We start from the raw sequence: 18,889 nt of genomic DNA on the forward strand, positions 1-18,889 counted from the left end.
CCCGCCGAGGGTCCCCGTCCCCCCCCTGAAAGTGCCTTACTCGTGCCCAGTGACAGTGGGTTGGAGTGCCTGTGTGAGTACATTGTGTGAGTACGTTGTATTTAGTGTGTGGTTGCTAGTATGTTGATGGCTGAGCCGGACAAACGGCCGTCTGCAGCTGCGTGTCTTGAGTTGGAGTGGATGCGACACGGCGGCGAGCAGTTCAGTCGTTAGTGTGGAGACGTTTCTGAGTTGTGAAGTACGAAAGTGTTGTGCCTGTCGGGAAGTAGTTGGACCCCGGGCCGGTGTATTTTATTTTCGTGGGTCAATGGGGAGGAAGACAAAGGTCGGTAAGGGGCGTAAGGATCATTTCTATAACCTTGCGAAGCAGCAAGGGTTTCGTGCGCGTTCTGCGTTCAAGTTGACTCAGTTGGGTAGCAAGTTCAATTTGTTCGATGAGGTGTCATTTATCATAGACTTATGTGCAGCGCCAGGTGGTTGGATGCAGGTTGCGCGACAGGCAGTGCCAATGGCAGGACATGTGTTCGGTGTTGACTTGTGTCCGATATCTCCGATAAAAGGTTGTACGGGTATTCAGGCGGATATAACAACAGTTCGTTGCGAGAGGCTATTGAACGAGGCGATGAGACGAGTAGGTGTTCCGGACTGTAAGGTAGAGTTGGTTCTACATGACGGTGCACCTAACGTTGGTGCGGACTGGAACAAGGATGCCTATGTCCAGAATGACTTGGTGTTGAAGTCCCTTAGTTTGGCTTGCAAGTATTTGAAACCTCATGGTAACTTTGTGACCAAAGTCTTCCGTAGTGTGGACTACACTAAGCTGCTCTTTGTCTTCTCACAATTATTTGCCCAAGTGGTTGCAACGAAACCGTCTTCGTCGCGTGACGTATCGGCTGAAATCTTCGTTGTGTGTAAAGGCTTCAAAGCTCCCCAAAAAATTGACCCAGCCCTCTTCGACGCCTCCAAGGTCTTCCAGGCGATCGAGGAAGGTCCCACCAAGACTGAACTTGTCTCCCAAGCCTTACTGCCGGCCGGCGCCAGGGGAGGACTGACCATGGGTGGGCTCACGGCCGCTATGAAACTCGTGGGTAAGAAAAACCGCAGCGGTTACGAAGAAGGCGACCTGTTCCGCAAGTGCACGGTACGTCAGTTCTTCGAATCGGCAATGCCGGCTCAAGTTTTGGTACTCCATCATCGCATGGAATTTAATTCGGCAGACACACTTGACCAGGAGATTTTCAACCATCCCAGCACCACCGATGTGATCAAAGACAGTATCCGCGACCTCAAGCTGCTCGGCAAGCAGGACCTGCAGCAGCTGCTCAAGTGGCGGCTGCGGATTTTGAAGGAAAAGGCCGCGGCAGCGAAAGAGGTGTCGGATGCGCAAAAGAAAGCCGAGGAAACGTCGCGGCAACAGGAGAAGGAACAGGCCCGAGAGGGCATGACCGAGGCCGAGAGGGCGCAGGCGGACGAAGAGGAGTTGGAGGATATGTTACAGTCGGAAGCACGCGAGAAGTTGAAGAAATTACGAAAGTTGCGCGCGAAATTCCGCAAAATTTCGGAGAAGTCGCAAATCGCGCAAGCCGTATTTAATGCGGAGGAAGAGGAATGCTTCCCCAGCGCGGCCGTCGCGGCCGAGGCCTTCGCGGAGGAGGAACGGGAGGTGGACGCTGCGCTACTTCAAGACGACGCTCCATTGGTCACCCAAGAACGCATTGAGCAACTTCAGAAAGAGGTGCTCGGTGACGAAGCCGACTCTAGCTCCGACGAAGAGAGCGAAGCCGGCAGCGACGTAGACTACGTCGACCTACTCGAACGCGAAATGGAACGGCTGCACGAAATGGAGAAGGAAACTGCAGCCGCACACTCGATTGCCAAGGAAGCCGCCAAAAAGAAAGAACGTCGCCGAGAACGTGTCTTCAAAGAATGGGCCGAAGAAATGACCGAGTTCATGACCGACCTGGAACAACGGAACAAGGACGCACACATAGCTCTCGACTCCGATGAGGAGGCTGAAGTCGACCTCAAGGAGTATTATGCAACGACTGGAGGCGCCGGAGATGCAACCCCAGACGATTCGAAAGCTGGAGACGCTTCGGAAGCGGAAGGCGACGACCAGATTGAGAGTGACGACGACCAGGCTGAGAGTGACGGCGACCAGGCTGAGAGTGACGGCGAGGCAGATGAAGGTGAGAGTGAGGCTGAGAGTGAGGCTGAGAGTGATGCTGAGAGTGAGGCTGAGAGTGAGGCTGAGAGTGAGTTGGAGGTTCCCCTGAGTCGAAAGCGGCCATTGGACGCGGCGGAGGATGACGACTCGTTGTCCGAGATCGACGGGTCTTCGGATGAGGAAGCCGATCCGGAAGGCATAGAGGAAATTGCGGAGTCTGAGTTGCCGCAGATCCCGTTGAATGAGAAGAAGCTGCGGCATGAGCGACGATTGAAAGCGGCGGTCCGACAGGAGAAGAAGGAGGCCCACAAAGCGGGCAAGCAGGCTAAGTTGTTGGGTCAGTTGGGAGGATCGGTAGAGGCCGTGGCGGCTCGAGGAACTTCGCGTGGGTCAGGGGCTATCGTAACTGAGTACAAGCCTGCGGGCTTACCAAAGGGCCCAGCGCCGGGTGCGGGCTCTAACGGTAATGGTTTCCCGAAGCAGGCTCTGAAGAAACCGGATACGTTGGAGGAAATTGCGGAAGTACAGGCACTCGGGTCATTGATGCGGCATAAGGAGAGCCGGATGGATTTGCTCGATGGTACGTATAATCGATGGGCTTTCAACGACCCATCTGAACTTCCCTCCTGGTTCGTTGAGGAGGAGGCCGTAACGCGCGTACCCGACCTCCCCATGACCAAGGAACACTACCAGGAATATCGTAGGAAACTCAAAGAAATAAACGAACGACCGATTCGCAAGGTCCAAGAGGCACGAGCCCGCAAACGCGCCCGTATGGACAAGAAACTCGAGTCCATCAAGAAACAGGTCGCTAACATCGCCGAGTCCGCCGAAATGAACGAACGCGGTAAGGCACAAGCTATCGATAAACTCAAGCGAAAAGCTCTCAAGGCCACCGATAAACGACGAGGACATAAAGTCTACGCCGTAGCCAGACGAAATGGCTCCGCCAAAAATTGCAAGCCCAAGGGAGGCCAAAGGGGCAGCCGAGTCATCAAAGTTGACAAACGCCTTAAGGCAGACAAACGAGGAAACCTCAAAGGCAAACCCAAACGGCGCTAACCAAAATTACTATGGACATTTTTTCCAACGCCGCCAAGCGATTTCCAACAACTAATCAACCCCCGTTATTTTCTTCCACTCGCGCACGTGTGCACACACGTGTGTGCGCGCGCGCTAACGCACGAAAAATGCGCATTGACTCCAGCCCACCCATGTGACTGTATTTTGTGTGCGTGCGTGAGCTGTATCTCGTTTTGACGCACATTTCCATCTCCGGGTAAACGCTTATCTACCATGTCCTGACGACGTTCCGCCCGCAGGAGCTGTTGACAAGTCCGTCGTCTCCCACCAGTTCATGGCTAGCTCGGCTCCCAGGTTTGATATGGCTATCGAATCCCAGGTTTGATATGGCCGTCGGCTTATGGGCATCGGCTTCCAGGTTTGGTTGGCTGCGTGTTGACTCAATACCAAGTGAAGTGCAGCCAACTGTGGAGTGGATTGATGGATATGGGGTACGGCGAGAGCCGACGGACTGCGCATTTCGGACGGATTGCCTGTTTCTGGCAGATTGCCAATTTCAGACGGATGGCCCACGATGCATAACAATGGAGGCGGCGTGCTGAAGAATGAAGACCACCTAGAGTGGTTCGCACCTTGGTGTGACGGCAGTTCGCTGATGGCAGCGCTGAAGTGATGGGCAGCGTTGAAGTGGTCAAGAAGCACGCGTTCAAATTAAGTTGAACTCCATCAAAAAGCAGATTCCCCGACAGCGTCTCGAAGGGCCTGACCGGATTTGGTGGTCCGCCCAGACAGATTCTGGTCAGGTCAGTTTAGGTCTAGTAATCAGCCCAGCCTAGGTCAAGATTCGCATGAGGAATAGCCAGTCGCGCCGTTGCCGCGCGTGACATTGATTCCATCCTTTACATTTGTCATTTTCGAAAACATTACAGATCGTCGTAACGCACCATTGTCCGGTAGTTGCCACCGCCGGCCTTATCCTAAAGAAAAAGGATTTACCAAAACAGCGGTACGAACACAGTAGCATCCCGTTTTATCCCGAACATAGTATCCCGAACACAGTATCCCTTACCTCTAACCGAGACCGCGGAGCGTCCCAGTCTCGGAACATAGGGCGCTCCATGGGCGTAGATCTGGAGCCAGCTGACTTGGTCCGCCGTTGCGGCCCGTATGCAGAGTTCGTAGTAGTCGCTCGTGGAAACACTCTCATGTAGTCCGTCGAATTCGCAACAAAGAGCAAAAGCTTCATGTCGTCTGCTTCGAACACCGCCGATGTTAACTGCTGGTTGATCTGCAAACAAGACGCATCAACAACGGCCACCCAAACATGTGGTCCCAGAACGAGCCGACCAGCGGCTTCCACCAATGCCTTTGCACCGCGCTCTGCCCGAACCCGGACCAGGTCCAGTCTAGCGGTGTGAGGTGTAACGGTGTGAAGTAAGACTATGAAAGCGGTGTGAAGTATACATTTTTTATTAGACTGTTGATCTCGTCCTGATGTTTGTTTTTCAAGTGTTTATGCACGTAATCGGGACCCTTGAAAAGTTTCTTGCAGATTCCGCAGCGATACTTTTCGTCGTCCACTCTGAGGGTATTTTCTTCGGCGAACTCGAGCCAGTGTGACTGGAACAGAGGGTGGTCCGCGGTCACCTCGGTTTTGATGTCGCCGAAGGGGAGGTGCTGGAGCTCATCAATTCGTTTGTCGAATAACACACTGTCCTCTACTGTGGTGAGATACCCTTCGTTCTCAATGAGCTCCACTTCACTCTCCGCATTGAACTCCAAACGGAACGTGCCCGGCCCACAGGTTTCCAACAGTTCCCGAGGCGTCCAACAGATACGCCCGCAATACAAGTCTGCCAAATGTACGTACCTCAGGTACAGCATACAAATATCCAGCGCTCTCGACTCAGGAATCGACTCTCTAAAAATACAGGCGCGTGTGTGCACACGCGCGCGCGCAAATATAAAATGAGAATCGAGTGAAGGAAAGGTGAGAAACAACACACGTAATTGACTGTCGCGAGCCGGGGGCGAGCTAGATAAGGCGAGGGGGCGAGGAAGAGGGAGCATACATTGATTTGAGGAATAAGTTGACGGCGGTCGGCCTCTGGGCTGTATGTTCTCGTTTTTCTTCGTCCTCGTCTGCCTTGTCGTCTTCGTCGGCCTTTTCGTCTTCCTTGAGTTCGGCGGACATGCTGCCGTCGATGGGGTCCTCAGAGTAGACTGCAAAGTCGGCGTCGAGTTTGCTAATGAGGTTGCGCGCCAGGTCTAGTTCGCGCGCGAGTCTCTCCGTGGGGGCTACGCTAGCTATGTTGATTCGCCGCGGGCGATCGGCTCGCAGTTTGAGCGGCTTGGCAGTGCTCATGTCTCCAATGGGTTTTTGATCGAGAGAGAGTTCGGCGGCGGCACAGGATTCCTCGGAGTCGAACTCCAGCCAGCCGGTGAGTAGCGGGAAGAGCGCTCCTCCCTTTGCTCGGACGTAGCACTCCGAGAGCGAGTGCTGGATGGCGGCCTGTTCCACGTCGGTGCAGTCTTGGGTGTCTTTGCTCGCTTGCAGCAAAAGCGGTCCCCTGTGCTCGTCTGTGAGGCAGGACGGAATTAGGGTGGCTCCGAGGAAGCCGGGGGTACCTGCGCACAATTCTTCGAGCATCTGCAGCGTGACGTCGGGAGGAAGCTTCTTCAAGACCAAAGTACGGTTCGCCGCGGAGGCGCAGGTGAAGAAGCGTTCTACGTTGGCCGATACCGCAGACGCCGGGGCCGCGGCGTCCTCCTCCGCCTTCATAGTTATTTCCGTCACGCCCGTTTTCTTTGACCTTATTTGCGCCGGGTCCAGGGAGCCAATGATGCGCCCGCTCTGCGGCTCTTTTTGCAGGTGGTCAGTGGGAATGGCGCAGGTAAGTGAGACGTCGTCCAGGGCGTGTTCCTGTAGCAAGAGGTTCAAGAAGCTTTGGGCAGCAGACCGTGCGTACGTGACTTTGCGGAAACACAGTAGTCGCAGGTGCTCGGGGGAATACCGGTCGCGAACGAAACCTCGATCCTGGCTCTGTGCAAACATCTTCCGCGCGCTAAATATCTTGAAGTCGTACTTGTACTGATCGTATAAACCCACCGCAGCACCTGGCTCCAACGTATCCGCCTGGTACTGCATAAAGTCCTTGAACGAGTGAAACCGCTCGAAAATGGGAGCGACCACCTTCGCCTCTATGCTGTAAGACCGACGCCTCTCACTCATCTAATCAGGACCAACTATTTCAAGCAATATACCTACTGATGAATTTTCACCACACAAAAAAAGGCCATCAACCCCGCTAAATCGAAAAAGAGGAGCACATGTCAAGATGTAACACTTGCCGCACACACATACACTCTCCCCAACCGCCCTCCATGTGCAGTCATGTGAAGACATTCTAGTTCCTTGTCATTGAGCCTATAGGATGTACCTGTAGGCTTCAAGTCACTGCGATGGCTTATTCTGTGTCTGGTCACATTGGGCCCACTCCTACCGCAGAAGCACTGCATGCGCTACTTGTTCAAACAACAGGGCATGATGCTAATCAATTTACTCTACGCAATATCGGGCGCGTTAACTCACAAGCGATACTCCCATAATTTCATTCTCTCTGAATATTTGTGTCTACGATTTGGAATTGCTGCCGCAATTACCTTTTCAATTCTAGCTGTATGCCTACTTCGAGAAATGACTTTCGTAACTACCCATCTTAAACAAGTGTGGAACTTGCTGCCGATTGCGTCCCTAGTTTCCTTCTACCCCGCCTTCACAGACGAGGCACCAGTACCGAACATAATGCCCTTCATGCCCGTGACATACAGCTTGGCCGCCTGCTGGCTCTGCTATCCTGTTGTACATATGGTACTAGACAAGCTGGACTTGCCGCTGCGCGTCCTCGGACTCCTTGCGGCGCCCTTGCTAAACATAACAATGATCCAATTAATGCCTTCACAAGTTTTGCTAGACAGGCGAGATCTTACCTCAGGGCTGGAGTACGGAACGAACTTGTTTTATAACCACATCCTCTTCAAACTGCCGATTTTTATAACTGGCGTTTGCGCTGCTTCCATTGCCGAAGAATGCAGCTACAAGAACCCACCCACCAATGCAAATTACCTGGGAGTCTTCACTGCGCTGGGACCTCCAGAACTGCCACAGGAAACTCCAGGAACGCCGACTACTACAGACCCGATCCCGAGTACCTTTCTGCCGTCCGAAGCGAGTGCCGAGGACATTATGGGTAACCAGCCATTATCGTCTGACGGGGTGGTCCCTACCAGGCCTGGTGTGCCGAGTTGGAGCTTGACGGTATCATCTGCAATTCGTCATTGTGTTTCGTCCATGGGTGCGTCTAACTGGTTGTTGGGAGCAGTTATGGATGGGCTGGCTCTTCTATGTTTGTTGGTTATCATGTATGACCCTACGAGCTCAGACACACTGTACTGGTTCAGCAACAACGGCTCCAGGTGGACGGCCAGTTACTGGACTGTGTTGAGTAGTGTGCTGCTCCTTGTACCATTCTCACTCTGGATGATTGTGGCCCTGGCGTACGAGGAGCACAGCAGAGCTTCGGTGTCCTACAGAGTGTTGTCCAGCGCTCCTTTGATCGCTGTGCTTGAAGGCAGGGCCGATATTGTTTATGCGCTATCCTATAAGCTAATACTGCATGGCTACACGGCCCATGCCCGAGGCGAGTTTCTCAAAGGCAAAGGGTTCCTCCTGTACTGCTTTATTGCACTCATGCTCTGCCACACCACTGCCAAGTATATCTGGCGGCCTTTAGAACTTTGGTGGAGAGTCTACGTCGAAACAAACTACGGCCGGCTCAGAGGCTCTGCCGCCACAGATAAAGCCGAAACGAGATCCGACAACAAAATTGGCCACAACAACATTGGCTACGACCAAGGCCACTTGGCGGAAGAAAGACAACAAGACATATCGGCTTCGGTCCGTGCGGCACTCCATACAAGCATCAACTGGGTACCGGATGATACCGACAAATCAGACGAAAAGACGATGGTTCAAATCCAGTCCTTGTCCTATCGGGATGGCTGGGAGTTCTTCTATAAAGTTTTTTTAGCTAATTGAAATAATGCACGGAGGCTTCAGCGATACACTACGGGACCACACTCCAAGTATGCCAGACCCAGTCATGCCGGCACAAGCCACAAGCAAAATCAAGCTACCGAAGAACGCCAGCAGGATTATTTACGTGAAGGGACTGCCAGCTAAAGTGAGCAACGACGACCTCTACGACATCTTTGGCAAATACGGATCCATACGGCAAATTCGAGTGTAGGCAAACCATCCAGCGCCACACCAGTGCTTACACACGCCGACGTCTTGTAGACACCGGCTTGGCTTGACATTGCATTTTATGTAGGGGTGTTGCCCCGAATACCAAGGGAACAGGCTACGTCGTTTACGACGACATCTGCGATGCGAAGAATGCCGTCGACCATCTCAACGGATTCAACGTCGCCGGCAGATACATTGCCGTGTCCTACTTCACAGCACCTAGACCAGATCGCGAAGAAAAGAAGCTGTTAGAAGAAGAACTACGGATTATCAGAGAAAAGAGCGGATTCATCTAGCTGGGTCGCATGCAGTATTGTTAACGCGTGCAAGTGATGCTCGCGTGCGTGTCCCGCGGAGATGATAGTGGTGCACCAGAAGGGGGACGGCATGTTAGTCCCTCAGCGATAAAAATTTCTCGCGGTGAGTATGCCTCGCTGTGAGGAAGATTACAGGCCAAGCTCTTTCTCGAGAGCCAAAAGGTCGTCAATGTCGTCGTCTTGTTGGTCGTCAATGCAGCAGCCGATCTGCTGATCCTTGCTGTCCAGTGCGGGGCACGACTTGTTCTCTGGCACACTGGGGTTCACCTGGGCGTCTCTGTTGACGTCTTCGAGGTCAGTATCTATGAGATTGGATTGTGGCATATTGCTGGCTGCACCGGATACTGGGGCAGCCGGCTCTCCCGAGATTTCCCGGACACCGCCAGTCGGTCGTAGGGTGCCTTGTTCAGCCGACCTGTGGTGGAAAGCCAGCTCATCCGGACGCTCGGCTTTGATGCCATCACTCTCTTCCACAGTTTGGGCTCCATTGCCGGCATTTTTTTCCGAACGCTCAGGTTCTCCGGAGTTAACAGGCTCTTCGGAAAGGGCAGGTTCTTCGGAGTGGGCAGATCCTTCGGAGTGAGCAGGTCCTTCATTATCTGGGCAAGCAAGACCTTCGTTATCTTGGCTAGTAGACGATACTTCGTCTGCTATGGGGTCAGGTTCATCTGTTACGGATTTACCTGCAGCTGAGAGATCCTCTGCGGAGGCTTGCGTCCCCCCCGTGAGGGTCAAGGAAGTTGGAGGGTTCAAGGAAGTTAGAGGGTCCTGAACGTTGTTAGGCGAATTGCCACGCGTCTTAATGGCACCGAAGAACTTGGAAATAAGTTGTTGAGTCTTTTCTGGTGCACTGACGAGGGTACTGGTGATGTTTTCGGTAATTCCGTTATTTCCTCCAGTACTAAGTTCCTGTCTTGCCCTATGTGCGGCGAGGGCAGTCCGTTCCCGAACCTCTTCTTCTTGATGGATGCGCTTATGAATGTAGGTCTTTATAATTGCGGCGGTGACTTCCGTGTTCGATTTCAATTCGTTGAGTTTCGTTTCTATGCCAAAATGCACCCAGATCCAAAAGTCATCCTCTGAAATAACTTTGGGCACCGTTGTATAACGCAGGATACATAACTTGCGCATATCCCGCAGCATCTGCTGCAGATCCAACGCCGGCAGCGACGTCTTGTAGTCACTTGGCGGCGGGAAATCAGTTATTGTATCCAGGCTCTCGAAAATGTCATCCAACCAATCTAACACGCCCCGGTCAACCTGCGGCTCATAGTCGCCGCCGTACCGCTCATATATGTCCGTCAAGTACGGACGAAAACCCCATAACACATTCTTCTGCTGACTCCACTCTTCCTTTATAGTCAGTGCTGTAGACTTGGCCAAGGCTAGGGTAGCCTGAATCCCCGATATCATTTTGCACAAAAAATCTATAGACCCCCCAACTTCGGCAACGCGCTCGGCAATGATCGTCCAGACAGAGAAAGACAGGGAAGGACAACAGGTATAATGACAACAGCATACTGATCGCACTGCATGCGGACGGTCATTCCGTCAATCCTCGGACTAGCGAGACATCAGTCACTAATACCGTTACCAATGCGGCATTTCCTGTCCTCGAGACACCGGCGTAGGATATAACAGCATTACTCACGGAGACATCGACCGAGAGCGCGCTTTCAAAATCGTGTGCACACACTTTCGAAACAATCGCCGCTGCTTGCTGGTCCGTCTCGCTGGCAAATACTTTCCTATCCACGTAACTATCATAGAGGTGCGACGAGCCAGGCGCAGCTCGGGCAAAATTACCTGAACAGATCGAAACGGTGACATGCTGTTCTTACTGCGTTTCGCAACAGTTTCCTATGGACTACGTAGGTGGCCCTACTGGTGCCTGCTTGATCTGCCTCGTCGATTTGCTGCTATCCGAACCTAGCGCTGTTTTGGATGGCTGATGGTTGTTTTGCAGAAATGTCCCCGTTTAGATCTGGTGATGAAAACTACCCTCCTATTGACCAGATAGGACGGCTGGTAGGACTCTCGTATCCTCCAGTGGGCGGGTACGATACGGACGATGCCGGGAAAGATTTTATCAACGTGCACTTTGATTTTTATCCTGAAGATTGGACGGAGGTGACTTCGAATAGCGAGCAGCTTGCGTCCTTGAGGAACGCTGTGATTAAATTGAAAACGGACCAGTGGACCCACGAAGTCAAGGAGCGTAACATGCAGAAGAAACTGGATGCAAATGCTTTAAATTTATTAATCCAAAGTTTGAACCACTATGGCTTGCTGGAGGAAATGAAGAAGGCGGCTAGCCGATACGGACGCGACACCTACTATAAAATACCGCCCTCTTTGCCGCTGACTTTGTTGGGCAACAGTCTGCAGAAAGAGACGGCGATAAACAAAAGATTGGACACACGGGACGCCAAATGGAGAAGTAAACACAAGGGAGACTTAGACCAACAAGCTGTCGAATACGATAGCAGTTGGCTAGACAATGTACCAGACGACCTCCTAGCGCCAATCATGATTCACACAGGTCGTGTGCAGTGGCATAAACACGATGACAATACCCCCATGGCCTAGCCGATGTAATGACCACATCTCTGGCCGGTTGTCACCCACCTTAAAGCCGTGCTTGACAACACAATTCCATAGACATGGTGGCACAATGCCGTAGACATGACTGCGTGTCCGTCACCATACCTGCCACTGCCAGGACAATCTCCTGCTGTGAGCATAGACTTAGACGAATACTTTCGGGAGCACCTTGTCCAAACGCATTTACTCGCAGCTGTAGGAGCTGGTTGACTGTACAGCTCCTTGACTGTACAGCTCCTTGGCTGTACAGCTGGTTGGCTGTACAGCTCGTTGGCTTGTACGTTCGTGCAGCCCAACGCTATACCGGCTCAGAGAAAAGAACCGAAAAGAATTTCTTAATCAACGTCGCTAGTATTAATCCCATCATGCTCAGCGTTTTCCTTGCCGGTACCTGTAGGTGGTTGGGCAACAAGACCGTGCATCTAGCACCGGATAATGCCGCGCTCGGGTCGGATAGCGTAAGCTTGCTTCGGTGATGGTCAAATTCATGCTCGATGTATAAATATTTCATGTCCAACCTACCAGCATGAACGTGAAGTGTAAGCCGCTGTGTACAGTGAGCCGGCTAGTAATGTCGAAAGCTGGTCGTCACGGAGTGGCTGCCTCAGATTTGGTGTTCGGGCAGAACGGCCTGTCGGTTCGGTTCCAGGCAGTGCCACTTTTAAATTCGGCACCCAGAAATGCTTACAGGCGTTGTTTTTCCGTTGGACCTCCATGGACCCGTACGTAAACTTTAGAGCGCCTGATCTCTACAACAACAATTGATTGCTTCGGTAGCTTAGTGGCAGAGCGTTGGTCTTGTAAACCAAAGGTCGTGGGTCCGATTCCCATCCGGAGCTGCTTACGGATATCCAGAACGAAAAAGCCGAAATAATGTAGCTTAGCCAGCAGCAGGTCCAACCGTCCTTTAGAACATCTGAAAGCATGAACGTGCGGTTGTTGCCAGCTTACCCTCTGACCTTTACGTAGTGCTGCTTAAATGGGTCCGGCAACCAATGAGTATCATTGGTAGACTCTCCAAACGACTCTGGAGTTTTGCATCCCGAAAGGTCTTGTGCCAACGGGGGCTCGATAGTAGGATGTAAGCTCCGCGATGCCACGTGGATAGGCTTTGGAGGCTGATCCATGCTCCGGGGGCGGTCCATGTTTCTGTAATGGGGAGACGGAAAGAAGGCAGGAGGCCTATCTCCCACTTTGGGAGTGTCTGCTCTGCCAATCCCAACGGCTTTTCTTGATGGTCCGCCATCTGACGATCCCCTGTCAGACATTACACGCTCACAGTCGGGTAAGTTGACGAACAGTCTTGGTTCCTGCGAGCTCGGTCTCCCCCATCGGGAGCACAGAATCGGTTTCAGAGAATGGCCAGGTGGCAGGTCGTGTACTGCCACTGACGCCTGAGCAGGTATGAATCTGCTGGGTGACGAAGACCTTTGAGGAGGCACCAACCCCTGACTTCCCAGCCCCTGTCTTTCTGCCCCCAGTCCTGATCCTCCCAGGTACATGTTACGCGGGGAACCCCGCATCAAGGAGTTTCCCTTGTCATACCAGCCCCCACATGTATACCTAATGTTCACGGCGTCCGTCCCATATCGGGCGGGGTGTTTCATAGCACTTCTCGGCGAAATTACGTCCCCGACATCATGCGACGACAAAAGAGAAAGCGGTCGCCGACCGCCAACCGTTGGCTGAGTAAAGAATCGCCTCGTCGTAATCGCTGGCTGCGAATAATTGCCGTATGAACCATGGCTGGTAGGAAGCACGAATCGCCGGTCCAGGATTCGCTCGTCTCTGGCCCAGTCAAACGCCTTAGCCATCCCGCACCGCTACCAATCCTTTTCTCACAATTTGAGCACATGCAAAAATCATCAACATAAACACAACATCCCGGCAAGACCACAACCACAACTAAGAATGTCCTGCTAGATTGGCCTACGAAGAAGATCGCACCATATTCCTGATGATAGCCCAGTGTCTACTTCCCGGGGGGGGGGGGCACTGTCAGTGTCTACTTCCCGGCTCAGGGCATCTGCCTCGGTACCCGGATCCCGGTATATAGCCCCCAAAAGGTTTAGAACGTGATTTTCTCGTTACGGAACTGTTCTGAAGCCCGTCGGCGCTTGGTCAACATGGACTCCGCAAACAGGCTGTCCAGGCTCCCCGGCGCATGCTTCGGCGGTCTGTTCTCCCTCGGGTCCGCCGCGTCCAACCGCCGCTTACCGCCAGCCCAGGAGTAACCGGCCTTCGCCGCGGCCGATGACTGAGGAGCCGTCTCAGTGCTCACTCGCGGGACCATGCTCGCCCGACGCCCCACTCCCTTGGCGGGCTCCGCGTTGGCCGCCACCGGCGGCTCATTTTCACCACCAGCGGCTACGCCACTGGTTATTGCAACACCAAGCAGTACTTCCACCGCGGACGCTGCATCCGCTGCGCACGGTACTACCGGGGCCGGCGCAGTATGGTCCGTGTCGGTTGCAGCAGGTTTCTTCATGGCGTTTTCAAACATCTTGTTCAGCTCGTCTGCGCCAATCGGGTTACAGACCGGGCGGTCTAAGGCGACCGCGCGGTCAATGGCACACGTGTGTCCTGGAGACCGTCCTTGCACACGGTTCTCCGTGCAAGGGACCGGGTCCGCACGGGTCGGGACATCGTCCTCGTCGGGGTCGCTGCTAAGAGGCTGCAAACTCACGCGGGGTCCGAACTCCAGTCGGCACTCTGCCGCCACCACGTCTTTGGATTTCGTGGCAATTTCCATGACCGCGACTGGAGACGAGAGATCCACCACAGGTGACCCCCGCGGTCTGGACTGCACATCCCGTCTAGATTCCGCCTCAGCACGTCCCCTGGTGGGAGTGACGTCGCTATCGACGCATACTGCCTGCTTTTTCTTCTTCTTCTTCTTTTTGGCCGTGGGCGACTGAACGCGGAAGAAAGATGTAATTGTGGACATCTCCGTAGCGTCTGAACCAGTTCGGTCGGACTTGGGGACTTGCGAGTGCGAACGTTGCCCTGACCTGGCGGCTATTATTGGTGTGATTGTGGATGGGAGCTGGGCTCCTCTCACGTCGGCTGTAGCCTTGGCAGTTGTGCCCTTGGCAACTGGGCCCTTGATAGCTGTGGCTAGGGCGGACGGTTTCATTGATTTCGGTTCCACTTTACCGGAGCATATTAGACGTGTTTCTTCGGCGGTGAGCATGACTCCCATGAAGTCTTTTTCGGGGATGTGTGGCGGCAGAGGGTGGTTTCGAACGCACGTCCGTTGGACGGGGTCGTAAACTGCTTGGTATTTGAAGGTGAGGTAGGCGTTACGCAGTTCCTCGGCGAGTTGATCGGGGACAAGGAAACCTTGTGCGCTAATCTCCTTGGCAAGTTTGTCAATGCGCGTGACGGGGGTGCTTGGGGTGCGATCCTCGGCGTCTTCGCAGAAGGCATGTTCTTTGGCCAGGAAATTACTAAGCAGTTTGCCTCCTTTTTTGAGACCGAGACCTTTGATCCCGTCGCTGTAGTCGCAGCCGGCGAGGCTACAGAGTTGAATGAGTGAGTCGTGGGAGTAGAGAGTGAGGGGTAGTAGATTAGCGCTCGGCAGATCTTGGGCGCTGATGACGAGTCCGCGGCCGGCGTCATCTAGTTTGAAAAAGACCTTGCGGCAACCGTAGAGTATCAAGTCGCTGTCTTCAGAGATGACGAAGTCCACGTAACCCGTGTGCGATAAATAGCCTAGCTGCGCATCCGCCTCATATGGCGCCACAATGAACTCCACATCCTTCGCCTGTAATTGACACAATAGATGCTCCACCATTTGCCACGTAATGCTGATCGCCTGTCCCATGGCTTTATACGCACCCGCCGAGTCACCCTGAGCAGCCAACCGTCTCGCATCTGCCCTCGACGCCTCGCGCGATGCATGTCGCGCGAAATTTGTCTTCGCCTTCGACGGCAACGGACGACCATCCAGCACTACCACCGGCCGTACACCGAACGACCGTACCATCGCCACCTTCCGTAACACATATCGTGTAGGCTTGTCGGTAAACGTACCATTCACCACGTTCTCCACGGCTGTAAAAGCCGCTTTATGTAACCACGCGTACCCGTCTATCGCCGCACTCCGTCCCGCAAAATCCGACAAACAACTCTCACGCGCTACCGGCCGCAACGCCTGTAACAAACCCTTCACTCCCATCTTCTACAATCTCGAGCACACCTCTTCTCTCCAGTCTTAAGCACACACTTCCCCAATCACACAAAACCGGGTCTCACACAAACCGGGTCTCACGCCTCCTTCAAATCCAATCTCCTCGCTTTGCTCGCAGAAATACGCCTCTATGCTACAACGCTCCCAGATTTAACATCCCAAAATACTGTTTTTCAAAAAGACTAAGATCCTTTTGGTCGTTCCCCTGCTTCGACGTTGTGCGATGTTTAGTGGTAGCCTGTTTTGCGCGTCCCGTAGTCGCAAATCGTAGCCCGAGCAGACGAGTTTCCTCAGCATCTCGACGTTCCCGAATTGTGCAACAAAATGGCTCAGTGTCCATTTCATATCTTCGATTAGAATCTCGTCTGGCTCTTCATACTTGATGAGCTGATAAAAGATCGACGTTCGATTTAACACCACCGCAAGCATTAACGGCGTCAGGTCATACACTCGTGGCCCTGGCGGCCGTCGTACCGGACTACTCGACACCGCCGACCACGAGTCCTCGCTCGGACCACCCATCCGAATATCCGGAAACTGCCGCAAAGTAAACTGCGGAGCAATACTCATCCTCGACGGTGAAGTCAACCGCGGCGACATCAACCGCGGCGATACCATTTCCGACGAAGTCGCTCCCGGCGGAGTCATCACCGGAGAAGTGATGTCCGGCAAAGTCGCTCCGGAAGAGCCCGGAGACAAAGTCCCGGTCCCCAGCGAAAAAGTGGCTCTTGGTGACACAGGCGTCCTCTTGGGTGTTCTCGACCGCGGGGCTCCCGTCTTGGACCTTGCCATATTCGACCTAGAGACATTCGACCTACAGACGTTCGACCTGGAGACATTCGTTGTGGGCCAGGCGTCGGTATGATGAGTGACAGCTCTCGACAAGTCTTTTGTGGCCGGGCTTTGCACAGTGGAACCTTGCGGACTCGACCGCTGTCGGACCAGACGGCTGGACCCACCAACCCGGGTTGACGCGTCCAGCTTCGGCGAGTCCTCCCTCCTTCGCCCTCCCTTCGGGGTCTCCGTCTGGGCCTTGGGGGTCTGAGCCTTGGGAGTTTGGGCCATGGGGGTCTCCTTCTCCGGGACACGCGATTTCGATGTTCCTTCCTCGGCGTGAAAGGGCGAGGACAGAATTGAATTCGGCGACGAACATGTCGGCGACGATAGCACCCGCTCGGTCCACGCACGGGCGCCCGGCAGATCGGGCCGGAGCGGCAGTCGAAGCTGCAGTTGCGGGATGTCCGTGATCCTCGTTCCCGGCAGCTTTGCCTCTTCCTCCACGGCACAAGGCGACCCATCTGAACTCGCCGGACCCGTCGAATGACTCCGGATCGACCTGGGCGAGCATCGTGGTGAGGGCACAGGTGCTAGCTGCCCTCCCGTCTGCAGCGGAAAGCAGAACATAATGGGACAGCCGTTATACGACGGCCCCAGGTTGGGGGACGCCAGACCGGTACCAGGACCAGGACCGGTATCAGGACCAGGACCGGTATCAGGACCGGTATCAGGACCAGGACCGGTATCAGGACCGGTATGAGGACCAGGACCGGTATCAGGACCGGGACCAACCTCGGTGCCGACACCCACGCCAGGGCCGGGGGCTGAAGTGCTGGGCGGCCACCGCGGGTCTGTCGGCCACCGCGGGTCTGTCGGCCACCGCGGGTCTGTCGGCCACCGCGGGTCTGTCGGCCACCGCGGGTCTGTCGGCCACCGCGGGTCTGTCGGCCACCGGGGGACAACATTTTCTCCTCCCAGCAGGTGGTCGAGAGAAACCTTCATCTTTTGTTTCCGGTTGCAATCGAACTGGTGTCTAAGAAGTTGGACGGGTTGCGGTGCACCGGCGATCACGGCAATGTGGAAGGCGTTCCGCCCGAACTTGTCCACTTCATTGGTCAGTGAAGGCTGCATAATACCGAGGAAGGAAATCGCGTCCAAATGGCCTGAGAAGACGGCTGCGAACCAGGTACGCGTAGTCACGTGATAGCCTTCATTCATCAACCGCGACAGGACACCCACACGACCCGTTTTCGCCGCCTCCAAAGCAATCTCTTCATGCAAAACCAACAACGGTTCCTCCCCGTAAATACTCCGATAATAACTTATCACCTCCTCGTTCCCGTGTAGGAATGCCAAAGAATATGGATGCAAGCCTCCCTCAGACTGCACACGAAACACCGCGCTCCTACGTGGTGGCACTTTGAACAACGTCACCGTACTCTCACGCATTTCAGCACTCGACCTCCTTCCATAACCTTTCTTAGGAGTCCCGTCAGGACTTGCTCCCCTGGTGGGACTGCGTCCCTCGGTAAACTGAGTCTGGCGGTCATGGCCCATGGAGCGCCTCGTGGTGAACGTTCCTTTCCGTGTGGGTTTATTCGCTCTCGCTGACCGTCGCGAGTGTGATCTGGGCAGGGGGCTCCCTCTGGGTGAACCGAGCGAACCGTCGCTCCTCGGACTCTTGACTCCATGCCGGCGGTCCCCGTTCCGGTCTCCGTTTCCACCCAACACGTTGGTGCTTTTTTGTCGTCTGAGGGTGGCCATCGTCTCTCCCTCACGCTCCTCGTCGATGACCGCGACTTTGACGGGCACAACGGGGTCGGGGGAGAAGACGGTGGGGGTGAAGGGAACGGGGGCCTGCCGCGGAGGTTCGGGGACCGCTGCGAACTGCGGATCGACTTCGAGCAGTTTGTCCATGACGGTGCTTGTGAATGTCTGTTCTGCGGCCAACGCTGCGTAGTGCAGCGGTGTCCACTTGCGCTCGCACCGCATTGTGAGCAACTCCACGGGTCCGTGTCGCACGAGCCACTCCACCGACGTCCGCACGCGATGCTGCACCGCGTAAACCAGCGGAGTGCGACCCAACCGGTCCTGCGCGACCAGGCACTGCACAAACGTCGCCGCGCGGTCGCTGTCGCGAAACCAACCCGTAGAACTCGTCGACTCCGACAACGTCGAGTCCTCGTCCGACCAACCTAGGGAACTCTCTAAACTCTCCAACTCGCCGTCCGACCCGCTGTCCAATCCGCTGTCCATCTCGCTCTCCAACCTCCGGTACGAGTCCAACCTCCGGTTCGAATACAACCTACGGTCCGAGTCCAGCCCCTGGCTGGAAGACCCGCAGCCAGAAGACCCGCTGGGCCGACGGCGGTAGTCCGCGAAGGCCGCCAGGTAGCGCAGCCAGCGGGGGTCACGAACAGCGTAGTGCACGGCATTTGCGCCACGCGCGTCCTCGATCGCCAACGCAGCGAAGTCGCGGCGCAACAGCCATCGCACACAGG

General features: G+C 54.6%; 10 protein-coding genes and 1 non-coding gene across 11 annotated transcripts; 5 read left to right on the forward strand and 6 right to left on the reverse strand.

The window, feature by feature from the left end:
• Nucleotides 1-307: 307 nt before the first annotated feature.
• Nucleotides 308-3,229, forward strand: GNI_113640 (putative ribosomal RNA methyltransferase; the record flags this gene model as incomplete). The annotated part of the gene is made up of 1 exon (XM_011133285.1): nucleotides 308-3,229. The coding sequence occupies one exon, from the start codon at nucleotides 308-310 to the stop codon at nucleotides 3,227-3,229; it is 2,922 nt and encodes a 973-aa protein (XP_011131587.1).
• Nucleotides 3,230-4,113: 884 nt separating this feature from the next.
• GNI_113650 (hypothetical protein) lies at nucleotides 4,114-4,310 on the reverse strand (the record flags this gene model as incomplete). Its single annotated transcript, XM_011133286.1, has 2 exons — nucleotides 4,114-4,167; nucleotides 4,260-4,310. 2 exons carry the CDS (start codon nucleotides 4,308-4,310, stop codon nucleotides 4,114-4,116), a joined length of 105 nt encoding a protein of 34 aa, XP_011131588.1.
• A 320-nt stretch (nucleotides 4,311-4,630) lies between these two features.
• On the reverse strand, nucleotides 4,631-6,422 carry GNI_113660 (arsenite-resistance protein 2; the record flags this gene model as incomplete). Its single annotated transcript, XM_011133287.1, has 2 exons — nucleotides 4,631-5,111; nucleotides 5,263-6,422. 2 exons carry the CDS (start codon nucleotides 6,420-6,422, stop codon nucleotides 4,631-4,633), a joined length of 1,641 nt encoding a protein of 546 aa, XP_011131589.1.
• Nucleotides 6,423-6,707: 285 nt separating this feature from the next.
• Nucleotides 6,708-8,288, forward strand: GNI_113670 (putative transmembrane protein; the record flags this gene model as incomplete). The annotated part of the gene is made up of 1 exon (XM_011133288.1): nucleotides 6,708-8,288. One exon carries the CDS (start codon nucleotides 6,708-6,710, stop codon nucleotides 8,286-8,288), a length of 1,581 nt encoding a protein of 526 aa, XP_011131590.1.
• A 4-nt stretch (nucleotides 8,289-8,292) lies between these two features.
• GNI_113680 (putative RNA-binding protein) lies at nucleotides 8,293-8,794 on the forward strand (the record flags this gene model as incomplete). The annotated part of the gene is made up of 2 exons (XM_011133289.1): nucleotides 8,293-8,495; nucleotides 8,584-8,794. The coding sequence occupies 2 exons, from the start codon at nucleotides 8,293-8,295 to the stop codon at nucleotides 8,792-8,794; spliced, it is 414 nt and encodes a 137-aa protein (XP_011131591.1).
• Nucleotides 8,795-8,944: 150 nt separating this feature from the next.
• Nucleotides 8,945-10,228, reverse strand: GNI_113690 (hypothetical protein; the record flags this gene model as incomplete). The annotated part of the gene is made up of 1 exon (XM_011133290.1): nucleotides 8,945-10,228. The coding sequence occupies one exon, from the start codon at nucleotides 10,226-10,228 to the stop codon at nucleotides 8,945-8,947; it is 1,284 nt and encodes a 427-aa protein (XP_011131592.1).
• A 555-nt stretch (nucleotides 10,229-10,783) lies between these two features.
• On the forward strand, nucleotides 10,784-11,404 carry GNI_113700 (hypothetical protein; the record flags this gene model as incomplete). The annotated part of the gene is made up of 1 exon (XM_011133291.1): nucleotides 10,784-11,404. The coding sequence occupies one exon, from the start codon at nucleotides 10,784-10,786 to the stop codon at nucleotides 11,402-11,404; it is 621 nt and encodes a 206-aa protein (XP_011131593.1).
• A 699-nt stretch (nucleotides 11,405-12,103) lies between these two features.
• On the reverse strand, nucleotides 12,104-12,564 carry GNI_113710 (hypothetical protein; the record flags this gene model as incomplete). Its single annotated transcript, XM_011133292.1, has 2 exons — nucleotides 12,104-12,335; nucleotides 12,371-12,564. 2 exons carry the CDS (start codon nucleotides 12,562-12,564, stop codon nucleotides 12,104-12,106), a joined length of 426 nt encoding a protein of 141 aa, XP_011131594.1.
• GNI_113720 lies at nucleotides 12,187-12,258 on the forward strand. The gene has a single exon. It is a non-coding gene; the product is annotated as a tRNA-Thr (tRNA).
• Nucleotides 12,565-13,487: 923 nt separating the features above from the next.
• On the reverse strand, nucleotides 13,488-15,599 carry GNI_113730 (exonuclease; the record flags this gene model as incomplete). The annotated part of the gene is made up of 2 exons (XM_011133293.1): nucleotides 13,488-13,966; nucleotides 14,024-15,599. 2 exons carry the CDS (start codon nucleotides 15,597-15,599, stop codon nucleotides 13,488-13,490), a joined length of 2,055 nt encoding a protein of 684 aa, XP_011131595.1.
• A 162-nt stretch (nucleotides 15,600-15,761) lies between these two features.
• Nucleotides 15,762-18,644, reverse strand: GNI_113740 (hypothetical protein; the record flags this gene model as incomplete). Its single annotated transcript, XM_011133294.1, has 1 exon — nucleotides 15,762-18,644. One exon carries the CDS (start codon nucleotides 18,642-18,644, stop codon nucleotides 15,762-15,764), a length of 2,883 nt encoding a protein of 960 aa, XP_011131596.1.
• Between the last annotated feature and the right edge of the window lie 245 nt (nucleotides 18,645-18,889).

The sequence above is a fragment of the Gregarina niphandrodes genome (assembly GCF_000223845.1).
Source record: "Gregarina niphandrodes unplaced genomic scaffold scaffold00026, whole genome shotgun sequence".
Lineage (NCBI taxonomy): Eukaryota > Apicomplexa > Conoidasida > Eugregarinorida > Gregarinidae > Gregarina > Gregarina niphandrodes.